Source organism: Eschrichtius robustus, chromosome 3 (assembly GCF_028021215.1).
Source record: "Eschrichtius robustus isolate mEscRob2 chromosome 3, mEscRob2.pri, whole genome shotgun sequence".
Lineage (NCBI taxonomy): Eukaryota > Metazoa > Chordata > Mammalia > Artiodactyla > Eschrichtiidae > Eschrichtius > Eschrichtius robustus.
This window is the reverse complement of record NC_090826.1, coordinates 45747284-45769653: the sequence shown is the minus strand read 5'-3', so window position 1 is coordinate 45769653 and position 22370 is coordinate 45747284. Positions and strand designations below refer to the sequence as shown.

Sequence of the window (22370 nt, the reverse complement as noted above, 5' to 3'; positions counted from 1 at the left end):
GGGTATTGCTGCGGCCCAGCTCCTAGCACAGGGCCTGGCACGTAGTGATGTTCAAGCCAGGTTTGTGGATCAATAAAAAGGTGAACATTTAATATCCTTGGCCAGAATTTACACTGTGGCCCAGATCCATGACTGCATTAGGAGTTGTCCTATACGATTTTCCCATTCTGTTGTTCCTGCTGCATTCTTCCCTTCACTCTCCCTCTGAGCTCATCTAAGCATGTCTGAGGGATGCTTGTCCCACTCCCCCATTGGTGGAGGATAGGGAAACCTATAGCAAGCACTCACTGTGTGCTTTAGTGTATGTTACCACATTTCATTTCCACAATAGCCCTAGAGGCAGGGCTGAATGGCCCCACTGGACAGATGAGTCAGGTCAAGACCTAGAGGAGTTGGATGACTTGTTCAAGGTCACCTGGCCAATCGGAGGCTGACCAGGGATGATCTCAGGTCTGCCTAGCCCCAAAACTCGTGCCCCTTCTCCACCAATAAATTCCCTCCCAGCCCTAAGTTGCTTCCCTTACCCATCCAGTGTGGCCAGTGCAGACCTCCGAAGTGTCAACCTGGTGACACTAGATCCGTCACCTTAGGGTGGAGTGAAGGAAGCACCTGGGGATCAGCTTACTAATTCAAGGTGCTGATGAATTATTCACACCACCATTAACTTGGAGGCCCTTTCAGCCTCACCTCTCTTTCCCCTGCTCCAGACCCTCAGATCCTGGCCTGCCCCGAGCTCGGCAGACCTGCGGGGCCCCCAGCGAGGAGATGCTGGCAGAGCTGGAGTTCTGTGTGCTGCTGGCAGTGACACTGCTGGGCCCAGTCCCCAGGGCCCAAGCCATGAAAGGTAGGAGCTGCTGGGGACAGGCAGGAAACCTGGAGGGGGGCAGAGGGGTGGCAGGTAGCAGCGGGGTCTCAGGAGGTTTCCATGTGGAAGGCCAGAAAGCGGAAGGCCCTTTTGGGGGCAGTTGGCCGAGTTGCGGATGTATTGCTTCTGAGATGGGGAAAGACAATGTTTATCAAGTGCCTACTATGTGCTGGGTGCTTTCCACGTATGAATGCATTTAATCTTCACAACTTCAAAGTGGGTATTAGTCCTCCTTTTTACGGATGAGGAAACTGAGGAAGAGGGCGGTTAAGTAACCTGTCCAAGACTACATGCTTACCAAGGGCGAAGGGAATGGCTCAGAGAACGATTAAAGATTTGTTGCTGGAATGAGTCCTTATTTTCCTCCTGAGAGCCTGCTGCACTTTCCCATCGCCAGCCAAGTGAAATCAAAGTTCCTTATAAAGGCATTCAGTGCCTTCCCAGGTTTGGCTCCAATCTCTATATAACAACCAGCCTCGGTTCCCAGAGTCCCTCGGGCATCACATGCTCTGGCAGAGGATCACACCCCCTCCTGGAGATGCTCCACTCTCAGGGCTTTCACCCCCTGTGCCCTCTGCCTGGAAGGTCCCTTTTCTCTTTTTCCACCTGGGAACACCTGGCTCATCCATCAAGCTCAGGTCAAACACCACCTCCTCCAGGAAGACTTCTGCATCCCTTCATCAGCCTCGGAAACTCCCCCCTTGGAGATCTTAGAACCCTCTGCTGGCACCCTGGTCCCGGGTTGCTTTGTGCTGCTCCAGCCCTCTGAGCACTGTGTGCCTGTCTGAGAAGCCAGGGCAATATCACTTCACCCGTCTTCAAGGGGCGTGTGTGTAGCAGGGGCTCAGCCAGCAGTTGCCAGTGTCTTGTCTTCCTGCAGATTCAAGGGGGGCTCAGGAAGGAAATGTAACTTTCCAGTCACCTAGTTGGTGGCAGAGATGGCTTGGGCACCCAGGTGTCTCACCCCATGCCTGGGTGGTGGGAGAAGCTAACTGGTCCCATTTCTAGCCACTGGGGCTTCAGTGGCCTTGAGGTGACCCTGGAGTTCAGGGTGCCTGCCGGACAAGGCCTCTACTTGTGCTGGGACCCAGGGCCTCCTGGGCCACCAGGAGTTCTGCTCCAACCTTCTCACGGCTTTTCCCGTCCAATGGGCAAGGCTGGGGGAAGGACAAGGACAGGCAATGAACAGGATATCCCTCTGTCCTCTTGCCATAGAGGCATGAATCAGACATTGCTCCCACCCTGGCCTGCCCCCAGGGCCAGGCAGGGAGCCCTGATGTGAACTGGATGTGCATCTTGTAGCCTCTGCACTGCTTTCTCTCATCCGTGTTCACAGCCGCCCAGCAAGGTCATTATCCCCATTTCACAGATGCGTGAGTGAGGCTCAGGTAGGCTAAGTGATTGTGAGTCTGAGCCTTTATTCATGCCATTTCCTCCCTCCAAATCTTCCCCAACTCACAAAGCCTTCTTGCTCCTTCTAGCCAAACTCAAACATCAACTCCCCTGTGTCCCTCCCCTAACAGTGCTGGCCCTGGCAAGACTGCCCCCCTCCCTCTGGACCCCAGAGCCCGTGTGGCCCCAGCACAATCACGCCACATGGCTTTGTCTCATTTGCCTAACTCCCCCCATCTTACCCCACAACTGGGAGCTCCCCAGGAAGGGGCCCATTTTGAGTCAGCACAGGCCTGTACAGGGCACGTGCTTGGCAAATGTGTCTCTCTTACAGGAACTTTGGTTAAGTATATTCTTCAGGATGCTTCTGGTTGCAAGGGACAGAAACCTAATCTGGATGAGTTTAAGCAAGAAGAGAAATGCAGTGGCTGGTGCCAGGGAGGCGGGAGTATAGCTGAGTTGGGCAGCTTGGGTTCTGGGCCATTTCCTCTTTTCACATGGTTCTTGCCATTTGCTGACAAGCTCTCTCAATGGGCCCTGAGCGGGGTCCACCCAGGGCTCTCACTCCCGGCTTAGGTACCAGGCAGGAAAGGGTTCTCACCCAGGAACTCAGCAGCAGGACTCTGGTGGCACAGGGCCACCCCACAGGCCAGTCGCTATGGCAGTGCTGGGGGCCCCAGGATTGCCCAGCTAGGATCCTGTGTCCTCCTGTGGGCCTGGGAAAGACAAGGGAGGGTTACCACATGGAGACAAGGGAAGGGAGCAGTGTCTAAAATCGAGGGCATGTTCTTACAAGAGGTGAAGGAATGAGGGCTGGGTGGAACAAAACAGGAGATGTCAGCTACAGCAGTAACTTCCTTTTTGGACCTCAGTTTCTCATCTGTTAAATGGAGTCAATAACACCTGCGCTGCCTATTTTATGGGGATATTGTGAGGATGATATAAGATTGTTCACTGATTCATTCACTCAGCAAATATACACTGAGCACCTGCTTTGTACCAGGAGCTCTTCTAGGTGCTTGGGAGACAGCAGAGAACAAAATAGACGAGAATCCCTGCTCTCATAGAGCTGACAGTTTTGTGGAGAGAGACTTGGCAGTGAACCAAACAAATAAGGAAATAAATAGTACATTTGACGGTGATGGGTGCTATGGAGAAAATAAAGCAGAAAAGGGAGAGAAGAGGTACAGGGATGGGGAGAGGATTTCAATTGTAAATAGGGTGGTTGGGGAAAGCCTCACTGAGAAGGTCATTTTTTTCAACTTTTAACTATGAAAATTTTCACACACAAAGTGGAGAAAATAGTATAATAAATCCCGATGTCTCCATCAACCATCTTCAACAGTTATCAACATTCTGCCTTTCTTGGCTCTTCCATCCTACCCCTACCCCCATTTTAGGGGGGCAGATTGGAGAAATTTAAAGACAATCTCAGATATCACACTATTTCACCCATAAATAGTTCAGAGTATATCTAACAGATATATAGATAGATAGATATTCCCAATATTATTATAATGATATAATAATTCTTTAATTTTATCTAGTACTCAGTTCATGTTCAATTTTCCCCATTACGGCAAAAAAAAAAAAAAATCCCATTGCAATTTTTTTGTTCAACTCAGAATCCAGACAAGGTCCACACATTGCTTTTGGTTGATATTTGACTCAAGTCTGCCTCCCTCTCTCTCTCTCTCTCAGTCTCTCTCTCTCTTTTTTAATCGACTTCTCCCCTGGCAACCACTTTTCTACTCTCTGTTTCTATGAGTTTGACGTTTTAGATTCCACATATAAGTGATACCATGCAGTATTCATCTTTCTCTGTCTGGCTTATTTCACTTAGCATAATGCCCTCAAGGTCTATCTATGTTGCTGCAAATAGCAGGATGGGTGCCTTTTTCAAGGCTGAATAATATTCCATGTCATATGTATCTCCATTCATCTGTTGATGGACACTTAGGTTGTTTCCATATCTCGGGCTATTGTGAATAATTCTGCAATGAAGATGGGAATGCAGATAACTCTTTGATACCCTGTTTCCATTTCCTTTGAAATATACCCAAAGTGGAATTGCTGGATCATATGGAGTTCTATTTTTAATTTTTTGAGAAGCCTCCATATTGTTTGTCATAGAGGCTGCACCAGTTTGCATTCCTACCAACTGTGCACAAAGGTTCCTTTTTCTCCACATCGTTGCCAACACTTGTTACTCTCTTGTCTTTTACATAATAGCCATCCTAACAGATGGGAGGTGATATCTCATTGAGGTTTTGCTTTGCATTTCCTTGATGATTAGTGATGTTGAGCACCTTTTCATGTACCTGTTGGTCATCTGTATGCCTTCTTTGGAAAACTGCCTATTCAGTTTCTCTACTCATTTTATTTTTATTTTACATTTTTAAATTTATTTTATTTTATTTATTTATTATTTTTGGCTGCGTTGGGTCTTCGTTGCTGCACGGTCTTTCTCTAGTTGTGGCAACTGGGGGCTGCTCTTCGTTGCAGTGCACAGACTTCTCTTGTTGCAGGGCATGGGCTCTAGGCATGCGGGCTCAGTAGTTGTGGCTCGCAGGCTCTAAAGCACAGGCTCAGTAGTTGTAGCGCATGGGATTAGTTGCTCCACAGCATGTGGGATCTTCCCGGGCCAGGGCTCAAACCCGTGTCGCCTGCATTGGCAGGCAGATTCTTAACCACTGCGCCACCAGAGAAGTCCTCTACTCATTTTTTTTTTCTTTAATGGTGAAGTGTTGGAAGCCTTCCTCTTTATATTTATTTATTTATTTATTTTTGGCTGTGTTGGGTCTTCTCTGCTGTGCGTGGGCTTTTCTCTAGTTGCGGCGAGCGTGGCCTACTCTTCGTTGCAGTGCGCGGGCTTCTCACTGCGGTGGCTTCTCTTGTTGTGGAGCTGGGGCTCTAGGTGCGCAGGCTTCAGTAGTTGTGGCACGCAGGCTCAGTAGTTGTGGCTCTTGGGCTCTAGAGCGCAGGCTCAGTAGTTGTGGCTGACAGGCTTAGTTGCTCTGCGGCGTGTGAAATCTTCCTGGACCAGGGTTCAGAACCCGTGTCCCCTGCATTGGCAGGCAGATTCTTAACCACTGCGCCACCAGGGAAGTCCCTATTGATGGTTTCCTTTGCTGTGCAGAGCTTTTAATTCAACGTAGTCCCACTTGTTTATTTTTGCTTTTGTTGCCTTTGGTGTCAAATCCAAAAAATTATTGCCAAGACCAGTGTTAAGGAGCTTACCTCCTATGTTTTCTTCTAGTTGAGTCTTTTTTAATATAACAGTTGTGTCTCCCCCCCACAACCTTACTTACTGTTGAAGCACCTTGGTCATTAGAATTTCCCACATTCTGGACTTGACTGAATGCGTCCTCACGGTGTCATTTAGATTGTTCCTCTAGCTTCCATATTCACTCTAACTTGTAGACAGATCCAGAGACTCCATTAGATAAAGGTTCCTTTTTTTTTCCCCCAAGAAGATGTTACAGGTGTTTCATCAGGGCACCGATTATCCAGTGTTTCACTTTGACGTTAAGATTGGTCAGTGAGTTCAGGGGTTGTTAGCCTGATCCATCCATTATAAAGTTCCCTATAAAGGTAACTTTTTTGGCATTTTTTAATTATAAAAATTTTCATACATTAGCAAAGGTGAAAGAATTTTACAGAAAATATTTATCTACTCAACCATCTAGGTTTTACCTCTCATCATTTACCTTTTTTCTCAGTGATTAGAACAGACAATGATAATGATGATTTCATTAAGGTTTGCAAAGTTTTGTTTTTCTAATGTTGTTATTCTTTCTGTAGTCTTCTTTAAATAACAATTTTTCTTCATCAGCTATTTGGTTATCCTGATATATATAGTTTGTAACAGGAAAGGCAAAGTAAATGCTTAATTCTTTCTCCACGTATCAAGAAGAAAATGAGTTTGTGCCCGAGCAATCTCTAAAGGAAATCAATAAGTTCCTTTTTAATTTCTTTTAGTTGTATTATGAATTCATGAATTTTTATATATTTGATGGGTTTCAACCCACTGCAATAAATTTTTTTTTTTTGGCCACTCCCCGTGGCATGTGGGATCCTAGTTCCCTGACCAGAGATCGAACTCGCGCCCCCTGCATTGGAAGCGCAGAGTCTTAACCACTGGACCGCAGGGAAGTCCCTGCAATAAATTTTTTGGAAGTTCAAAGTATACCTTCTTTAGCCAGTGGGAGCCCCTTCCAGGTTTCTGTGTCTTTTGACACAATTCCAGCAGTTCCAATAGTTTCTTTACATTCTGGTGTGACAAGATATCCCAAGTGTGTTTTGTATATTTACTGCCCTAGACTAACTATTTCTCTAAGGAGCCCTGCTTCATTTTAGTTGGACATAATGATCCTAATCTAATTTAGTTGGACATAATAATCCTAATCTAAGTCCAAGTGGTACAAATACTACCGGAATATCATTGCTTTTAGGGTTTTTAATGAACAAAGCTAGGAAATAAATATTTTTAGAAATAAAAATAAATCAAATTCGTACTGATGTTTTCAATTCAAATTAAGGATCTCAAGAGTTCTACTTAGTTTTTTAATTTTATACTTGTATCGCTCTCCTCTTACACTGCAAATCTTAGTTTCTATTGACATTAACATACTTCCTTTATTCCAATATATAAAATATTGTAAAATAACAGTATTCACTATTACTACTAATAGTAAGTCTACTGAATATAGTTTAATATTTCTTTGTGTTTCATTCTGTTCTTGGGATCTATTCCACTAGGAAGGCACAGTCAAAATAGTGTATTTCAACATCGTTTGAAATCGTTTTTCCCATGTGAATGTGCCTCCAACTTGACATATAGTTAAGCTTATTTGTTTTAGTTTGGCATATGGGTTACTTAAATATTTTTGATAATTTAAAAATTATATTAAAAATTACTCATGATTATAAAGTTAAAATTATAAAATAAATTGCGTTTAAAGAGGTCTAGCGGTCACGCCTGTTTCCTCCCTTTGGCTTACATCGTCCCGTGTCAGAGAACAATTTTTATTAGTTTCCTTCCATTGTTTTCAAAATATAAGCAAATATGCACATATAAGAATGTAGTTTTGGGGACTTCCCTGGTGGCGCAGTGGTTAAGAATCCACCTGCCAATGCAGGGGACACGGGTTCGAGCCCGGGTCCAGGAAGATCCCACATGTCGCGGACCAACTAATCCCGTGTGCCATAACTACTGAGCCCACGCGCCGCAACTACTGAAGCCTGCATGACTAGAGCCCGGGTTCTGCAACAAAAGAAGACACTGCAATGAGAAGCCCGCATACTGCAACAAAGAGTAGCCCCCGCTCGCCACAACTAGAGAAAGCCCGTGCGCGGCGCGCGGCAACAAAGACCCAACGCAGCCAAAAATATAAATAAATAAATAATAATAATAAAAAAGAATGTAGTTTTAACTTTGTAGTAGACTGTGCACATTTTCACTCAGGATGGGAGCAGGTAATATTATTTTTAATTTTCAAATTCCCCAATGCACATCTCTAGTGCCTAGCATTTGGTACTATTTTATCTAAAACTATAGTCCCACCTGACACTTCTTGTCTCCTTTCCCTGCTTTATTTTTCTCCAGGTCACTTATCACTAGTTAATATGCTCTATATTTTCCTTATTATGTTTATTGTTTGTCTTCCCCACCAGAATTTTAGTCTATTTGTTCCTGCTGTAACCCCAGCACCTAAAACAATGCTTAGCACTCAAACAATATTTCTTGAATGAATAAAAGAATGTTTGGCAAGTATTTGAAGAATAAATAAATGAATGAACAGCTACATGAATAAGTGAATTGACTTAGGGCCATGACCTCATGCTCCCTCATCCCATCCCAAAGAACCCGCTTTGGAGCTGGGCCACCACCCAAGACCCCAGGACTGACTCTGAGACATTCTTTCCTCTCACCACAGGTGTCAAATGTGGGGGTGTGCTCTCAGCACCTTCTGGAAACTTCTCCAGCCCCAACTTCCCCAGGCTCTACCCCTACAACACGGAGTGCAGCTGGCTGATCGTGGTGGCTGAGGGATCCTCCGTGCTGCTCACCTTCCACGCCTTCGACCTGGAGTACCATGACACCTGCAGCTTCGACTTCCTGGAGATCTACAATGGGGCCTCCGGGGACCAGGGCAACCTGCTGGGGAGGTTCTGTGGCCAGGTGCCCCCGCCACCCTTCGCCTCCTCCTGGCACGTCATGTCTGTGGTCTTCCACTCAGACAAGCACGTGGCCAGCCGAGGCTTTTCTGCGGGCTACCAGAAAGGCAAGGGGGACTTGGCAGTGGAGAGGGTGGCCCTGGGTGGGGATGGGGGGAGGGCGGCGGGGTAAGGTGACGGGCAGTGTCTCAGCATCTTAGCGTGTAGGCTGCTCTTTAACCTGGATGCCCCTGCTCTCATAGCGCACGGGGCAAAGGCAGCCTCTGTTGGTAGTCTTTTTTTTTTTTTTTTTTCTGTTGGTAGTCTTGGTGGTTGTGTGTTCCCACCTTCATGGCAACACTCCCCACATCTCCCTCCGTTATTCCGGGAGTCCTCGGAGGGTCACACTGTGCTCAGGAATGAGGCCTCTCGCGCTCTCCTATCCTTGTCCTTCTCACCCCATACATGGCATCAGGACACTGGAGGGGACACTGGAGGGGACACCGTGCTGCCACTGCTGCTGACCCCTCTGTGGCATCTCATGTCACGGGCACAGGATTCTCTCCCCTCCCCATCATGTCCTCGGGAGTGCAAGGTGCATGAGCGTCTGCGTGGAGCTGGTGACGCGCTCCCTCCCAAAGCCTTTCCTGAGCTTGCCTCCTATATCGTGGTCCCTAACCCCTCCCTCCCCCAGCCAGGCTTGGAGCCTACCCCTCAGGCTAGTGAGGAGAGCAGAGGCTTCACCCTCCTTGACTTTCTTTCTCCTTGACTCATTCCTCTTTCCTCAGGCTTCTCTGCACAGACTCAGACCTCCTACCTTCTCCCAAGGCCAAAACCAAAGGCCTTCCTCACAACAGCTCAAGCAATAGGCTCCACAGAGGCTCCTGGTGCACAGGGTTCACCAGCAGCAATCAGGGCCGGGGCGAGGGTGCATACAGTTCTATGCCTCCAAAGCCAGACACCCGCTCCCACTGGCTTTGGAGGCATAGTATTGTAGAATGGTAAAACACAAGAACCACAGACCAATCTAATCATAGCAGTGGAGTTTTAGATCCCTAGATTTTTAGACTCTTAGGGTATCAAAGTTATAATACGATGTGCAATGTTTTCCAATATTTTTTAAAACAGGAGTACCCTTATATCAAATGGAACCTTATGTTAATCCCTGATATGTAAAAGAGATAAAGGCAGCATTTTTTTAAAATAAATTTTTATTTATTTATTTATTTATTTATTTATTTATTTATGGCTGCGTTGGGTCTTCGTTGCTGTGCGTGGCCTTTCTCTAGTTGTGGCGAGCGGGGACTACTCCTCGTTGCGGTATGTGGGCTTCTCATTGCGGCGGTTTCTGTTGTGGAGCACGGGCTCTAGGCGCGTGGGCTTCAGTAGTTGTGGCACGAGGGCTCAGTAGTTGTGGTGCGATGGCTCAGTAGTTGTGGTGCGCGGGCTTAGTTGCTCCGTGGCATGTGGGATCTTCCCGGATCAGGGATCAAACCCGTGTGCCCTGCATTGGCAGGCGGCTTCTTAACCACTGCACCACCACGGAAGTCCCAAAGGCAGCATTTTTGTTGTAAGCATTTATAAGTTTGTATTCTTAACATTTACTTATTATAAGCCAGTCATTGAAAACGTAAGTAAATATTGATGGCCTCTGATTAGTTAAATTTTTACATATAAGATATGTGACTGTGGATGCTATCTTTCATTGAATTAAAAAATAGTTTGAATACAGAAAAAGAATGACATTTACACCAGATGTCTGCAAATAGATGCCCTGGGGCCACCGTGGAGCCCCAGAACACATTTTGAAAGTCTCTGCTAAGGGTGTTGACAGCAGACGGGATCTCACAGACTGTCAAAACCTGCCCTCTCATTTGACAAACAATACACCTGAGACCAGAGAGGGAATGTGCCTTCCCAAGGTCACACATCTGGGAAGCGGAAACTGGGACAAGAAGACAAGTCCGTAGCCGCCCAGCACAGTGCTCTGTTCACACAGCCATGCCATGGAGTGAGATTCTGGAGTCTCAGGAGACACACCGAGTGTGCCCCTCCTTGCTGGTGGCCTCCAGCTAGTCCCGGCATTCATTATCACCTAGCTCCCAGTTGTACTGGCTACACTGGGTTCCAAAGGGCTTTCACCAGAAACTTCTTAAACTCTGCATGAGTCTGAGCCTGGTGGATCAGTCTGAACAGGTCTTATGATTTCTAATATTCCCATGAGGCTCAGAGAGGCTGAGTTACTTGCCCACGGTCACACAGTAATAGAAGACTGAGCTGAGAGGAGACCTGTCTTCAGACTTCAAGCCCATCTACTACTACTTCAAGCCCAACTACTCCTTCAGGTCCTCCCTCTAAGCCTCAGTTTCCTCCTCTGTTCGGGAGATTTGATAATGTTCCTGGTCTCAGGTGCCTCAGCCTCTATGCTGCACTGGCCTGGTAGGAGGGGACAGTGAGACTGATAAGGTCAAGTGCACAGACTCTGAAGTTAGTCAAATCCTGCCCTCCCTGATACCAGGGGTGTGACCTGCTGTCAGGGTCCTGCCCTGTCCCTTGGGGCCTTGCCACTGCAATGGCTCTTGCCAATCTCCACATCTCTTTGCTTCAGGGCTTTTTCCGAAGCTTTGGCAGGTCACCTCTACCCCCAGCGGCCCTCAGCCTCGATTCTGGGGAATGCCCCCGCTCCCCCACCCTCTCTCCCTTGCTGCCCATCTGTGGTCCTCTGTCTCTCCCAGATAAACTACTTGGGCTCAAATCCTTGTCTCAGGCTCAGCCTGGGTGAAGCCCAACTCACACAGGTAAGTTATTTAACTTCTCTCTGCCTCCAGTCTCTCAGCTGTAAAATGGGGGAAACCACGGTGCGTTCCTCATGGGGTTATGGTGATGACCTAGAAAGATGGCCTGTGCCTGTCACTTACCAAGCGCTCAGTGGGTGGTGACAAGATTCCTGTGAACACCTGTGGGCATGGCATTTCCCAAGGGAGGAGATGCGGGAGCCACAGGGAGGGAGAAAGTTCGGTTCAAGCGGACTCCCTTGCAGATGCGTGTGGTGGCGTCCTGACGGGCCTGTCGGGGGTCCTCACCAGCCCCGAGCACCCCAACAACTACCCCAACAATGTGGAGTGCCGCTGGGTGATCCGAGCCGCTGGCCCCGCCACCGTCAAGCTGGTCTTCGTGGACTTCCAGGTGGAGGGCAGTGAGCAGTGCACCTACGACTACGTGGCTGTGCTTGGGGGGCCCGGCCCCACCCGTGGGCACCACTACTGCGGCAGCTCCAGGCCCCCCACGCTCGTGTCGCTGGGCCACGAGCTGCAGGTGGTCTTCAAGTCTGACTTTAACATCGGGGGACGGGGCTTCAAGGCCTACTACTTCTCAGGTAGGAGGGCCGGAGCTACACTCTGAGTGCGCTGTGTGTGCTGGGCTCCTGCCTCCCCATCACGCTTGCGGCGGGGCAGGGAGGGGTTGTACTCTTCTGCCTCTGGGCCTTACACTTCCTGCTCTTTCTCTGCCTGAAATGTTCTAGCACACCCTTTCCCGTCTGGTCGATGCCAAGGCACAAGCATGTCACCTCCTCTGGGAAGGCTCCTTGATTCACTCAGAATTATTCCCTTCCTTCAACTCCTTAGAGAAGTTTTCTCATAGCGATGATCTAACACATCACTTCTGTACCTGGTTTGCATGCTGATTTCCTCTGCTTGACTGTGAGTTCCTATGGACTTATCTTTGTACCTGCTACATAGAGGGTATTCAATTAATGTTTGTACGAATGAATGAATGAACCCTTGGGAAGTAAACTGTCTAGTGGAGGAGATAAAGAAGAAAACAGACAATGACAATGCACTGTGATATGTGCTGTCTAACAGTAAGAATCATGGATGACTTCCTGGAGCACGAGAGAATTGAGCAGTGCTTTGAAGGTGTAAGCCAGTGGCAGAAGAAAGGGAAGGGTGTTCCAAGCAGAGGGATCAGCATGTGCAGAGGCATGGAGGACAGAGAGGGTTTGTGTGCTTGTATTACTAGGAAATGTTTGGTGAGGCTGGAAGGTAGGGCTGGATGAGGGGCAGGGAGAAAAAGGGCAAGGTCAGGTCATGAACCACCTTGTCTGTCAAGTCCAAGGTGGACTCAACTCCGAGGACAGGTATTAGGCATTGTTATTGAATTCCTATCAGGGTCAACACTCATGAAGTGGTTTACCAATTGGAATGACAGTCTCAGCTTTCAGCTAGTTTCCGTTTAAAGCAGGCTTTGGGATCAGTTGTCTGGTCTTCTGGCCATGGTGCCGACAACCTGCCAGGGTGGTTTTAGGACCCTTTAGCGCCTACTGCCCAAGCTGTAGCTGCAGAGGGTGACAGTCTACACCCTTCTCACCATTGCTCCTTCTGTCCTGCTCTCCCCAATCCAGGAGAATGCCAGGAGGTATACACGGCGGTGCGGGGCAACTTCTCCAGCCCACAGTACCCCAGCTCCTACCCCAACCACATCCGGTGCCACTGGACCATCCGCCTGCCTCTTGGCTACCGGGTCAAAGTGTTCTTCCTGGACCTGGAACTGGAGGGGCCCAACAGCCTGACCAGGACCTGTGACTTTGACCATCTGACAGCCTTCGACGGGGCCAGCGAGGAGGCGCCCCTGCTGGGGAGTTGGTGTGGCCACCACCTGCCACCACCGGTCACCTCGAGCCACAACCAGCTCCTGCTTCTGCTGCACACAGACCGTAGCACCACCCACAGGGGCTTCTCTGTGGCCTACATTGGAGGTCAGCTGGGGTTGAGGGTATGGGTGTGCTGGTGGGGGAAGGTGAGGCCGGGGTTCCTGGTCTTTGCAGCCTCCTTGCTCCATCTCACCAACTTCTCGGTTGGCTACACAACTGCCAACTCCTGCCCTGGGACCTCTGAGGCTATATCAATATGGCCCTTGCTTATTTTCACTATTACAGTGCCCTATTTTTCCAGCTTCCAAATCCACAATTCCTAATTCCTCCCTATCTGTCACCTTCCTCCATGGGCCCCTGGCCTCTCTTGTACTATGATTAATCCTCTGTATCCAGGGGTAATACACAAGATATGGTAATACTATTTATGGAAAACAATTGATATAATCATGGAGATGCCGACCAACCTTGCTTGTACAGTCATAAGTCCTGACTGACAGAGATTTCCTTACATAACAAGAAGCCTAGAGCTAGGCAGCTGCTGTATTGGTTCAAGGACTCAACAGTGTCCCAGCTGGTATGTCTGGGATTCTCTTGACCTCATGACTACAAGATGGCTGCCACAACTCCAGGCATCATGTCCATGTTCAAGGCTGGAAGAGCGTAGGGGAGGTGCCAGCCACAAATGTTCCTTTATCAGAAAAGTAAAAGCATTTTCAGAAGCCCTCAAAAGACTTCTTCTTATTCTCATTATTTTGAACTTGGTCATGTGGCCATGCCTAGATGAAGAGCTGGCTAGGGAACTTGGCACTCAGCTTTTCCATCCTCCATAGTGCTAGTTAGATTTGCCAGCTGACAGCAGCTATCATCTATCCCCTCCTCTCATCACCCTTCCCTGGGCCACGGTCCCAGAAATGCCTGTGCTCTGGACCCATTTTGCCCTCTGCCTGACTAAGCTAGAGCCTCTTGTTGTGCAGGTGCAGAAACAGAGGTGCAGAGAGGAAACGACTTTCACTGCTGTCACACGGGCAGTGGGTGGCACAGCCAAGGCTAGAACTCACACCCTTGCCTTTTGTGTGGCTAAGCAGGGCCTGGGGAGGAGGCCCAGGACTGAGCTCAGACGGACGGGGACCACATCCAAATGCTGCCATTTACTGACCATCCAATGGTGCTCACCTGTAGGAGGGGTTGATGAATGCTCTAGACAGGTGGTCTTTAAGATGAAATGAGGTAACACAGGTCACAGTGCCTGCCTCGGAGGGCATCCTTGCTGAGTGTGGATTTCTTTCCCTTATGTGTCTCAGTCCTGGTCTGCATTCAAAAGATCTTTCCTCGGGACTTCCCTGGTGGTCCAGTAGTTAATACTCCGTGCTCCCAATGCAGGAGGCGCAGGTCTGATCCCTAGTCAGGGAACTAAGATCCTGCATGCCACACGGCGCAACCAAAAAAAAAAGGTCTTTCCTCTTCTTTCTTTCTTCCCTTCTTTCTTTCTTTCTTCCCTTCTTTCTTTCTTTCTTCCTTTCTTTCTTTCTTTCTTTCTTTCTTTCTTTCTTTCTTTCTTTCTTTCTTTCTTTCTTTCTTTCTTTCTTTCTTTCTTCTTCCTTCCTTCCTTCCTTCCTTCCTTCCTTCCTTCCTTCCTTCCTTCCTTCCTTCCTTCCTTTCTTTCTTTCTTTCTTTCTTTCTTTCTTTCTGTCTATTTATTTTTGTCTGCGTTGGGTCTTCGTGGCTGCACACAGGCTTTCTCTAGTTGCAGCGAGCAGGGGCTACTCTTCGCTGCAGTGCGCAGGCTTCTCATTGCGGTGGCTTCTCTTGTTGCGGAGCATGGGATCTAGGCGTGCGGGTTTCAGTAGTTGTGGTTCGCGGGCTCTAGAGCGCAGGCTCAGTAGTTGTGGTGCATGGGCTTAGTTGCTCCGCAGCACGTGGGATCTTCTTGGACCAGGGCTAGAACCCGTGTCCCCTGCATTGGCAGGAGGATTCTTAACCACTGTGCCACCAGGGAAGTCCTTCTTCCTCTTTCCTTACCCATGTGCAAGAGGAGTTTGGGGGCCCAGCAATGGTGAAGGGAAACAGTAGAGCTGCAGCAACCTAGTGGCAGCAAAGTGACCTGGGCAGACGCTCCCTCTGTGGGCCTCAGTCATCTCCATCCATAAACCTGGAGGAGGGCTGTCCCTCTGTTAGAGCAACCCCTTTCCCGGAGTGCACTCAGAGAACCAGGTGCCATGGGGCTCTGCCACAGCTAGCTGGCAAGTAGCTTTCTCTCTGAGGGTCTCAGTAAAATGAAGATATCAGTTGAAGGAGCTGTAAAGTCCCTTTTGCTCTGATGGTCTGATGGTCTTGCTCTGGGTCCTCTCCCAGCTGTATGTGATCTTGGACAAGCTCCTTCTCCTTTTGGTGCCTCCAAAGGCACCTCCCCGATGGCTGTGGGAGCCCAGATGCCTGTGGGAGCCCAGGGTCAGACACGGCACTAATGCTGGGCCAGGCTCCAGATGTGGCCCAGGCTGCAGGCGGCCTCCCGGCTAGAGGACAACCTCAGCATCGATCAGGGGTGACACACAGTTCAGCATCACCAAGATCATCGTGGGAGATGGCGGGCCCATAAATCCCCGACTGCCCAGACACCAGAGGCTGAAATATGTCTGAGGCATTTCCCGGAGAGGGGTTGAGATTTCCAGGCCTCTGCCTACCAGCTCTTTCCTTTTCCTCCCGCCAGCCACCCCGCTTCCTTCCCCCTACCCTCACCCCTGCCCCAGCAAGCACTGCCCCGGTACACACACGCGTGCTCACACACACAGGCTCTCACGATCCCAGACACTTAGAGTCACACAGGCCTGGCTGGGAGGGGCTGCAGGGGGCCACCACATAAGGTGGAGAGACCAGGAACTGTGGGATCTTACAGACGCAATGATTAAAATCCTGGCTTAGCCACTGCTGACAATTTCACCTCTCAGAGCTCCGGGTTCCAAAACTTTCAAATGTATTTAGTCATGTCCACCTCAAGGGGTCATCATGAGGAGGGAGAGTGGGGCTTCCTGCACCACCCTTTTCAAACTGCAGCCACCGCAACCCTTACCCACACACATTCTGCTCTCCCCGCTCCCCGTCTTTCTTTTTTGCTTGATTTTCCTTCAGACTACTCTGACGCTTAGGTGTATCTTACATATTTACTGCCTCCTCACTCAACTAGAATGTAAGCTCCAAGAGAGTAGGCATTTGTGGCTGGTTTTTTTCTTTTCATTTCTGTATCTGGTGTTTAGAATAGTGCCTGCACATAGTGGGCCATAAATACTAATCAAATGATTAAATTAATTGCCTGGTATATGGCAAACATGATCAGCAATAATAGCTTTCATTCTGATTAAGAATATTCATTCATTCAGTCAGTCAGTCGTTTATTCAGCATTCACTGCACCTGCCAAGCTCTGTGCTGGCTCAGAGGACGCTGAGAAGTAGGCACGGGGCCTGCCCTGGAGCTCATAGTTTGATGGAGTTAAATGGAGTAACGCGTGTAAAACGTCCTCGTAGGACTGCTTAAGAGCCATCCCCTCTCTGGGCCTCGGTTTTCCATCCACCACCCTTTGGATAGGGGCTTGGAGAGGGTGGGGGTCAGACCTCCTGCCCCCATGGCCTCCAGCTCCCCGCTCCCATCCATCCTCAGTGGTCCCCATGAACGTGAGTTGCTCCCGCACGGACTTCCAGATCCTGATCTCCGCGCAGGCACTGGCCCCTCTAGAACGGACCAAAGTCTACCTGGGCAGCCGGAGCTGTGCTGCTCAGGAAGTCGGCAGCAACTTCCGGATCCAGGCCCGCTTTGACACCTGCGGCACTGAGTCTCAGGTAGGGGCTGGGGGAGGAGGGCAGGCACGAGGGAGGGGCTCTGATCCCTGGGGAGAGGCACCTGCCAGACCTGAGAATTCAGCTTCTCTTCCTGGCTCTGGTCACCCCACAAGCCAGGATGCAGAATTCAGCCTCTTTTGATTTTACCTCAACAAACTTGCTCAGTGTAGACACAACAAAGAACTCAGGTAGGGGAGACAGAGAAGAGGTGTCCTGCTGCACAAGCTGGCGACAGCCAAAAGCCCCTACTGGAGGCCCCTCCCTCAAGGTCCTGTGAACTGACTGTTCCTGGGGGCCTTCCTGCTGCCCCCCCTCCCCACTGGGGCTCCCCAGGGCCACCTGGTCCCCACCCCTCTAACGCATACAGCTGTTTGAGCGCTGCTGCCTCCTGCCCACCCCCTCCCCAACCTTGTGATCCAAATCCATCGCTGGGCTCCGCAAAACAAAGGGGTCCTTCAAGAGATAGGATCCACTTCCCTCCAAAGGCAGCGAGGTGTACAAATGAAGTTTTTCTACTATCCTTGTATTTCGGAGGCCTAGAACCCAGGCTTGGGGCCCTCAGAAGTCACCTGGCAGTGGCCCAAGAACCCTGGATGTTTGTATTCTCAGGGACAGGTTGGGAAGTGGAATGGGGGAGAAGGCACAGTGGTCTTCATCGGGGACAACACCGCAGACTTGGTGACGAATCTGGGAATTCGTCAGACTGCCTTGGCAGAAATCGCGTGCTTTCCAGCAAACCGTATTTCCCCACCACCCAACATTAACCGGATGTATGCCTCTGGCCCCTCAAGTCCACCCTCTGCTTCCCCAGCCTCCTGGCGGCCACCATCCTTTTAACCTGAGTAGAGGAGAAGCGGGAGTCCGTCTTAGCTGCCAAGATAATCTGCCCTCACCTCTACTCCATGCCCTAAATCCCCCTGGGGTTTTCTTTGGGGGCAGAACCATGTTCCATAGAGTCATAAAATGATGGAGACAGAGAACCCCAGAAGCAAGGAATCATGAAATCTAGAGCAAAGAACTCACAGACACTCAGGGTCTCAAAGTCACAGAACCACCACTAGAACCTGGAGCCACATAATCGTAGAATCTTGGCATCAATATCATGGAAACATAAAAGCTGAGAACCTCAGACTCATGGATTCTTAGTGTAACACTTATAAGTCCTAGACCCATGCGGACCAGTCTCTGTATTGAGTTGCTTTCAAAGATGCACAGTTCAAATGGCCAAAAGCCATGACAACCTATCTGTGCATCTCTTAAAAACCACAGAGACTTGATTTCATAACCATAACACCACATTTGTGTGGATTTTCTTTCCTCCTCAAGTCTCATTCATCAAAAACCCCTGAAACTTCCCCGCACACCTGTTTTGTGTGATTTTTCCCTCCCTTCTTTTTTTTTTTTTTTTTTAATAATTAATGTTTTAACTCCCATAGGCAATGTTTTGTCTTTTTTTTTTTTTTTTCATTTATTTATTTATGGCTGTGTTGGGTCTTCGTTTCTCTGCGAGGGCTTTCTCTAGTTGCGGCAAGCGGGGGCCACTCTTCATCGCGCTGCGCGGGCCTCTTACTGTCGCAGCCTCTCTTGTTGCGGAGCACAGGCGCCAGATGCGCAGGCTCAGCAATTGTGGCTCACGGGCCTAGTTGCTCCGCGGCATGTGGGATCTTCCCAGACCAGGGCTCGAACCCGTGTCCCCTGCATTGGCAGGCAGATTCTCAACCACTGCGCCACCAGGGAAGCCCTCCCTCCCTTCTTTATTATGTAGATTCACTTCGGCCCTTTCACTGGGTCCCCTTCCACTCTCAGGTTCTGTATTTGTTTTTCCGATTCTGTGTCACAAAAGTCCAGGACACAGGTTCTCCTCAGAGGGTGCGGTGGTAGACAGGCTGAGGGCGCAATGCAGAAGGCTCCTCTGGGGACGTGGACGCAGAGCCTTCTGGAAGCCCAGAGTTGGGAGAGACCCACAAGGTCACCTGGTCCATGAAACTCCAGATCCGTGATTCCCCTTCACTGCCGTCCCCAAAAGGACCACCCAGTGTCCAGTGATGGCAGCTTCCTGCAGGTCATGCCCGTTTGCTCTGTTCTAGGCAGCTTTGGTTTTTAGAGAAGCCTCAGCTCAGAAGAGCCATGACTGGACAGGGGCAGTTGGGCGGCCTGAGGAGTGTAACAGCTGCTCTAGATTAGGGGTGGGTGGGGAGAGTAGCCCGGCATCACTGCAGCCCCCAATCCAGACCACACCAGACTGCCCGTCAAAATGCTGTCCCTCAGTCCCCAGCCCAAACACTCCACTGTCTCAGGGCGTCCTAACTCCTGCCTCCTTCATCCGTGGGGGTGGGGAGGGCAGCAGCGTGACAGGCTCCCCACATCACACTCCTCAATGGCTCTTCCCAACCCCGGGGTGGTGCTGCTGGGCTGAACAGGACTCAACCATGGGACACATAACTGCTGCAGACATAATTGGGCAAAACGATTCCAGAAGGAAAGTCGCGTAACACCAGGGACAGAGCATCTAACTGGGAGGCAGGAGACTCGGCTTCTGGATCTAGCTCTGGGCAAATTACTGCCTTTGCTGGGCCTCAGTAGCCACATCTGTAAATTGCCAAGGAAGGGAGATTGAACTAGATGTCCTGAAACTCCCCTTTGGTTCTACATTCTTTGGTTTGAGTGAGGTGTGATGGCTAAGAGCACAGTTAAGAATCAGGCAGATCTGGAAGAGAATACGTTCCCTGTCAATTGTGTGCTGTGTGACCTCAGACAAGGGGTTTAACCTCTGGGCCTCATTTTCCTTATCTGGCAAATGGGGATATTAATGGCACCAATAAGAGAAGGTTGTTGTGAGAATTAAATGAGATAATGCCCTCAAAATGCAGAGCCTGGAACATGGCGAATGTCCCTGTTGTTACTGTTACTACCTTTCATAGACACCACCTCCTTCAAGCCAGAGCAAACACTGACCCATCAAATATATATTGTCCTTTCAGACACCCTCGTAGTGCCCCTTTTACAGGTGGGGACACTGAGGCTCCGAGTGGGAAGGGAGTCAGTAGCCAAGCTGGGACTGGAAACCAGGCTCTGGAGTTCTGCCCCCTTGGCACTCAGTGCCTACATATCCAGGGGAACAGGGTCAGCCCTGGCCCCTTCAGGTGTGAGCAAGTGCCCCTTGACCCCCACAGAGAAGAAATAACACTTCAGTGATCGTCAGTGTGCTGTACATCGACTTCTCAGCGGGTGGACAGGAGGACATCCACGAATACGAGGTCCGCTGCGAGCCGAGGCGAAAGGAGGCCTCTGTCCACCTGCTGTCCGGCTCCCACTGGCTTGGGCCCTATGCTGCCACGGCCGAGCACCTTCAGGAGGCACCACCCAGGGACGAGGCAGAGGCACTGGAGGGCCCCGTGGCCGTGGTGGCCCAGGACACCAGTGACATCGTCTTCCTGGGCCTTTGCATCCTGGCTGGAGTCCTCATGGTCATTGCCATAGTGGTCCTGATGCTGCTGTAAGCCGGGAGGGTAGGGACGTGGCATCTGGCATCCCTGGGAGGCAGCTTGGGCACCCCACAACGGGGGCAGGACCAGGCCTTGTTGACTTTATGATGACCATGGGCAAGTCACTATCCCCCTCTGAGCCTCAGGTTCCAGGGGACCTTTACTCTGCCCTGCTTATCTCACAGGGCTGGCGTGAGGCTCAGAGAAGAGCATGGATAAGAGCTGTATAAACTATAGCATGCCATGCATGTGTGTGCAGTTGTTGTTGTTGTTATTAATTTTGAAGATTTTCTGCTATAGAAAAGAACTCTCTTGTGTGTATATGTCAGCATAGATAGTTGTGGTCACTGGTGACAGAGTTGATAAAACTGACTTGTTCTATAACTTGTCTGACTGCTTCACCAACTCAGGATACAAATAAGGCCCCTCCTAATTTTCTGACTAATTGCTCATCCTAAGCGTTCATTAGCAGGAGGTTTGGTATCCATCCAGGGGCCTCCACTCTCCTGAACTGATTCAGGAACCCTGAGGACTTTATCTAAAGCAGATTAGTCCTGCCTCCAAACTCCAGGAACAGAGAGAAAGGAAACTGAAACCCCACCTAGTGCTGTTGCTTTAGCCCCTGCCACATGGTGGCGCTGTTGAAGACTGGTCTTGTGCATCCTCGTGGATGCCTGTCCACCGGGTGGACAGACCCCTAGAGTATAAACCACAGGCAGGCCCATACTATGCTCAGTAGTGAGGCTGGAGGCTGAGGACCAGTGTCTCTTTCATGTTGGCATTTTTCCTTAAATAAACCATGATCCTTGACTGAAAAACTGATTGAAGTCCCATGTGTCTCTGTCCTCACCCTGATGTTGAGCTCAGATTACTAGCCCATCCTTCTCCTCCAGCTGAGCTCTCTTTGGAGCGCTCTGGACTTTCTCCTGCCATTGGACTTCACTCAGAGCTACTCCAGTCCACCCACATTTTTCTAAGTTCACACCACAGTGAGCAGGGGTTGGATTTCCAATGCTCCCCTGCGAGAAGACCTCTGGCATCCTTATGCGAATTGGTCCAGCACTCCCCAGAGCCCTATATATCAAGAAGTGGAGCAATCTTGTTAATGAAAAATAAACAAAAAATACATTTATAGTACATGACTTTCCCCTGTTCACCTTTATATTTGCATAATGAATCACTCAAGTGAGTCCTTTCATAATAACAAAAATCTCCATATTGACCGTGCCGACCACTGACATCAATTTTAAAAGTTGTAGTCCAATTACAATCCCTTCAACAATCCAACAAACATCCACTGGTTTCTAGCCTTGTGCCTATTGCTGTGATAGGCTCCAGGCATACAGAGGGGAGCAAGTCAAAAGAGATTCCTGACTTCAAGAGGCTTACAGTCAAGTGGAGCCAAATCAGGGACAGGGAGGGCAGATAAGTTGGTAATTTGCAGAGAAAAGACCTAGAGAGAAAAGAGCTGATAAAGCAAGAAATGAATTAAGCAAGGGAAAAAGAGTAGCCTGGACATTGGGAGAACTGGGTTCAAGTCCACACTCTTCTTTTTAATTGAGTGAGCCTGAGCAAGCCACTTTGATGCTATGAGCCTTGATATACCCACCTGCAGAATGGGACCATAGTTCCTGGTTTGTTGTGAGGGCGTAGCAACATGATGAATTAGAGGTCTGTCAGGGTCATGTGCCAGCAGGAGACTCTGGGGTGTTTGGAGCAGAGGCCCCAGTTTCTTTCTCTCCCACCCACTTCTTGCTCTCAGACTCCTCCAGCCGCTGAGCCAGGCTTCCTTCACCAGCCTGAGTTGTGAACACCTCATAAACTTCCCAGGTCTCAATTTCCCTGTCTGGGCAGGACTGGACACACAGCATACACTCTCTGAGGACGACCTTGGGTGGGGTTCTGCCCTTCAGGGCCCATGAGCTGGGTTTTGGGGTGGCAGCGGGACCTAAGCTTGCCTTGCCCTCATCAGCGCATCAGATGG

At 49.6% G+C, this 22370-nt stretch overlaps 1 protein-coding gene across 1 annotated transcript; it reads left to right on the top strand.

Annotated features, from left to right (window-relative positions):
• Positions 1-765: 765 nt before the first annotated feature.
• On the top strand, positions 766-20401 carry CDCP2 (CUB domain containing protein 2). The gene is made up of 6 exons (XM_068537980.1): positions 766-844; positions 8197-8544; positions 11457-11792; positions 12819-13172; positions 16723-16901; positions 20075-20401. The coding sequence occupies exons 1-6, from the start codon at positions 766-768 to the stop codon at positions 20399-20401; spliced, it is 1623 nt and encodes a 540-aa protein (XP_068394081.1).
• The last annotated feature ends 1969 nt before the right edge of the window (positions 20402-22370 follow it).

What these genes read in the sequence shown, in the direction of transcription:
- CDCP2 (XM_068537980.1), top strand. Translation starts at nt 766, where the DNA reads ATGCTGGCAGAGCTGGAGTTCTGTGTGCTGCTGGCAGTGACACTGCTG. An exon ending in TTCTGCGGGCTACCAGAAAG is followed by an intron (nt 8,545 to 11,456) that starts GCAAGGGGGACT and finishes ACTCCCTTGCAG; the next exon opens with ATGCGTGTGGTGGCGTCCTG. An exon ending in CAAGGCCTACTACTTCTCAG is followed by an intron (nt 11,793 to 12,818) that starts GTAGGAGGGCCG and finishes TCCCCAATCCAG; the next exon opens with GAGAATGCCAGGAGGTATAC.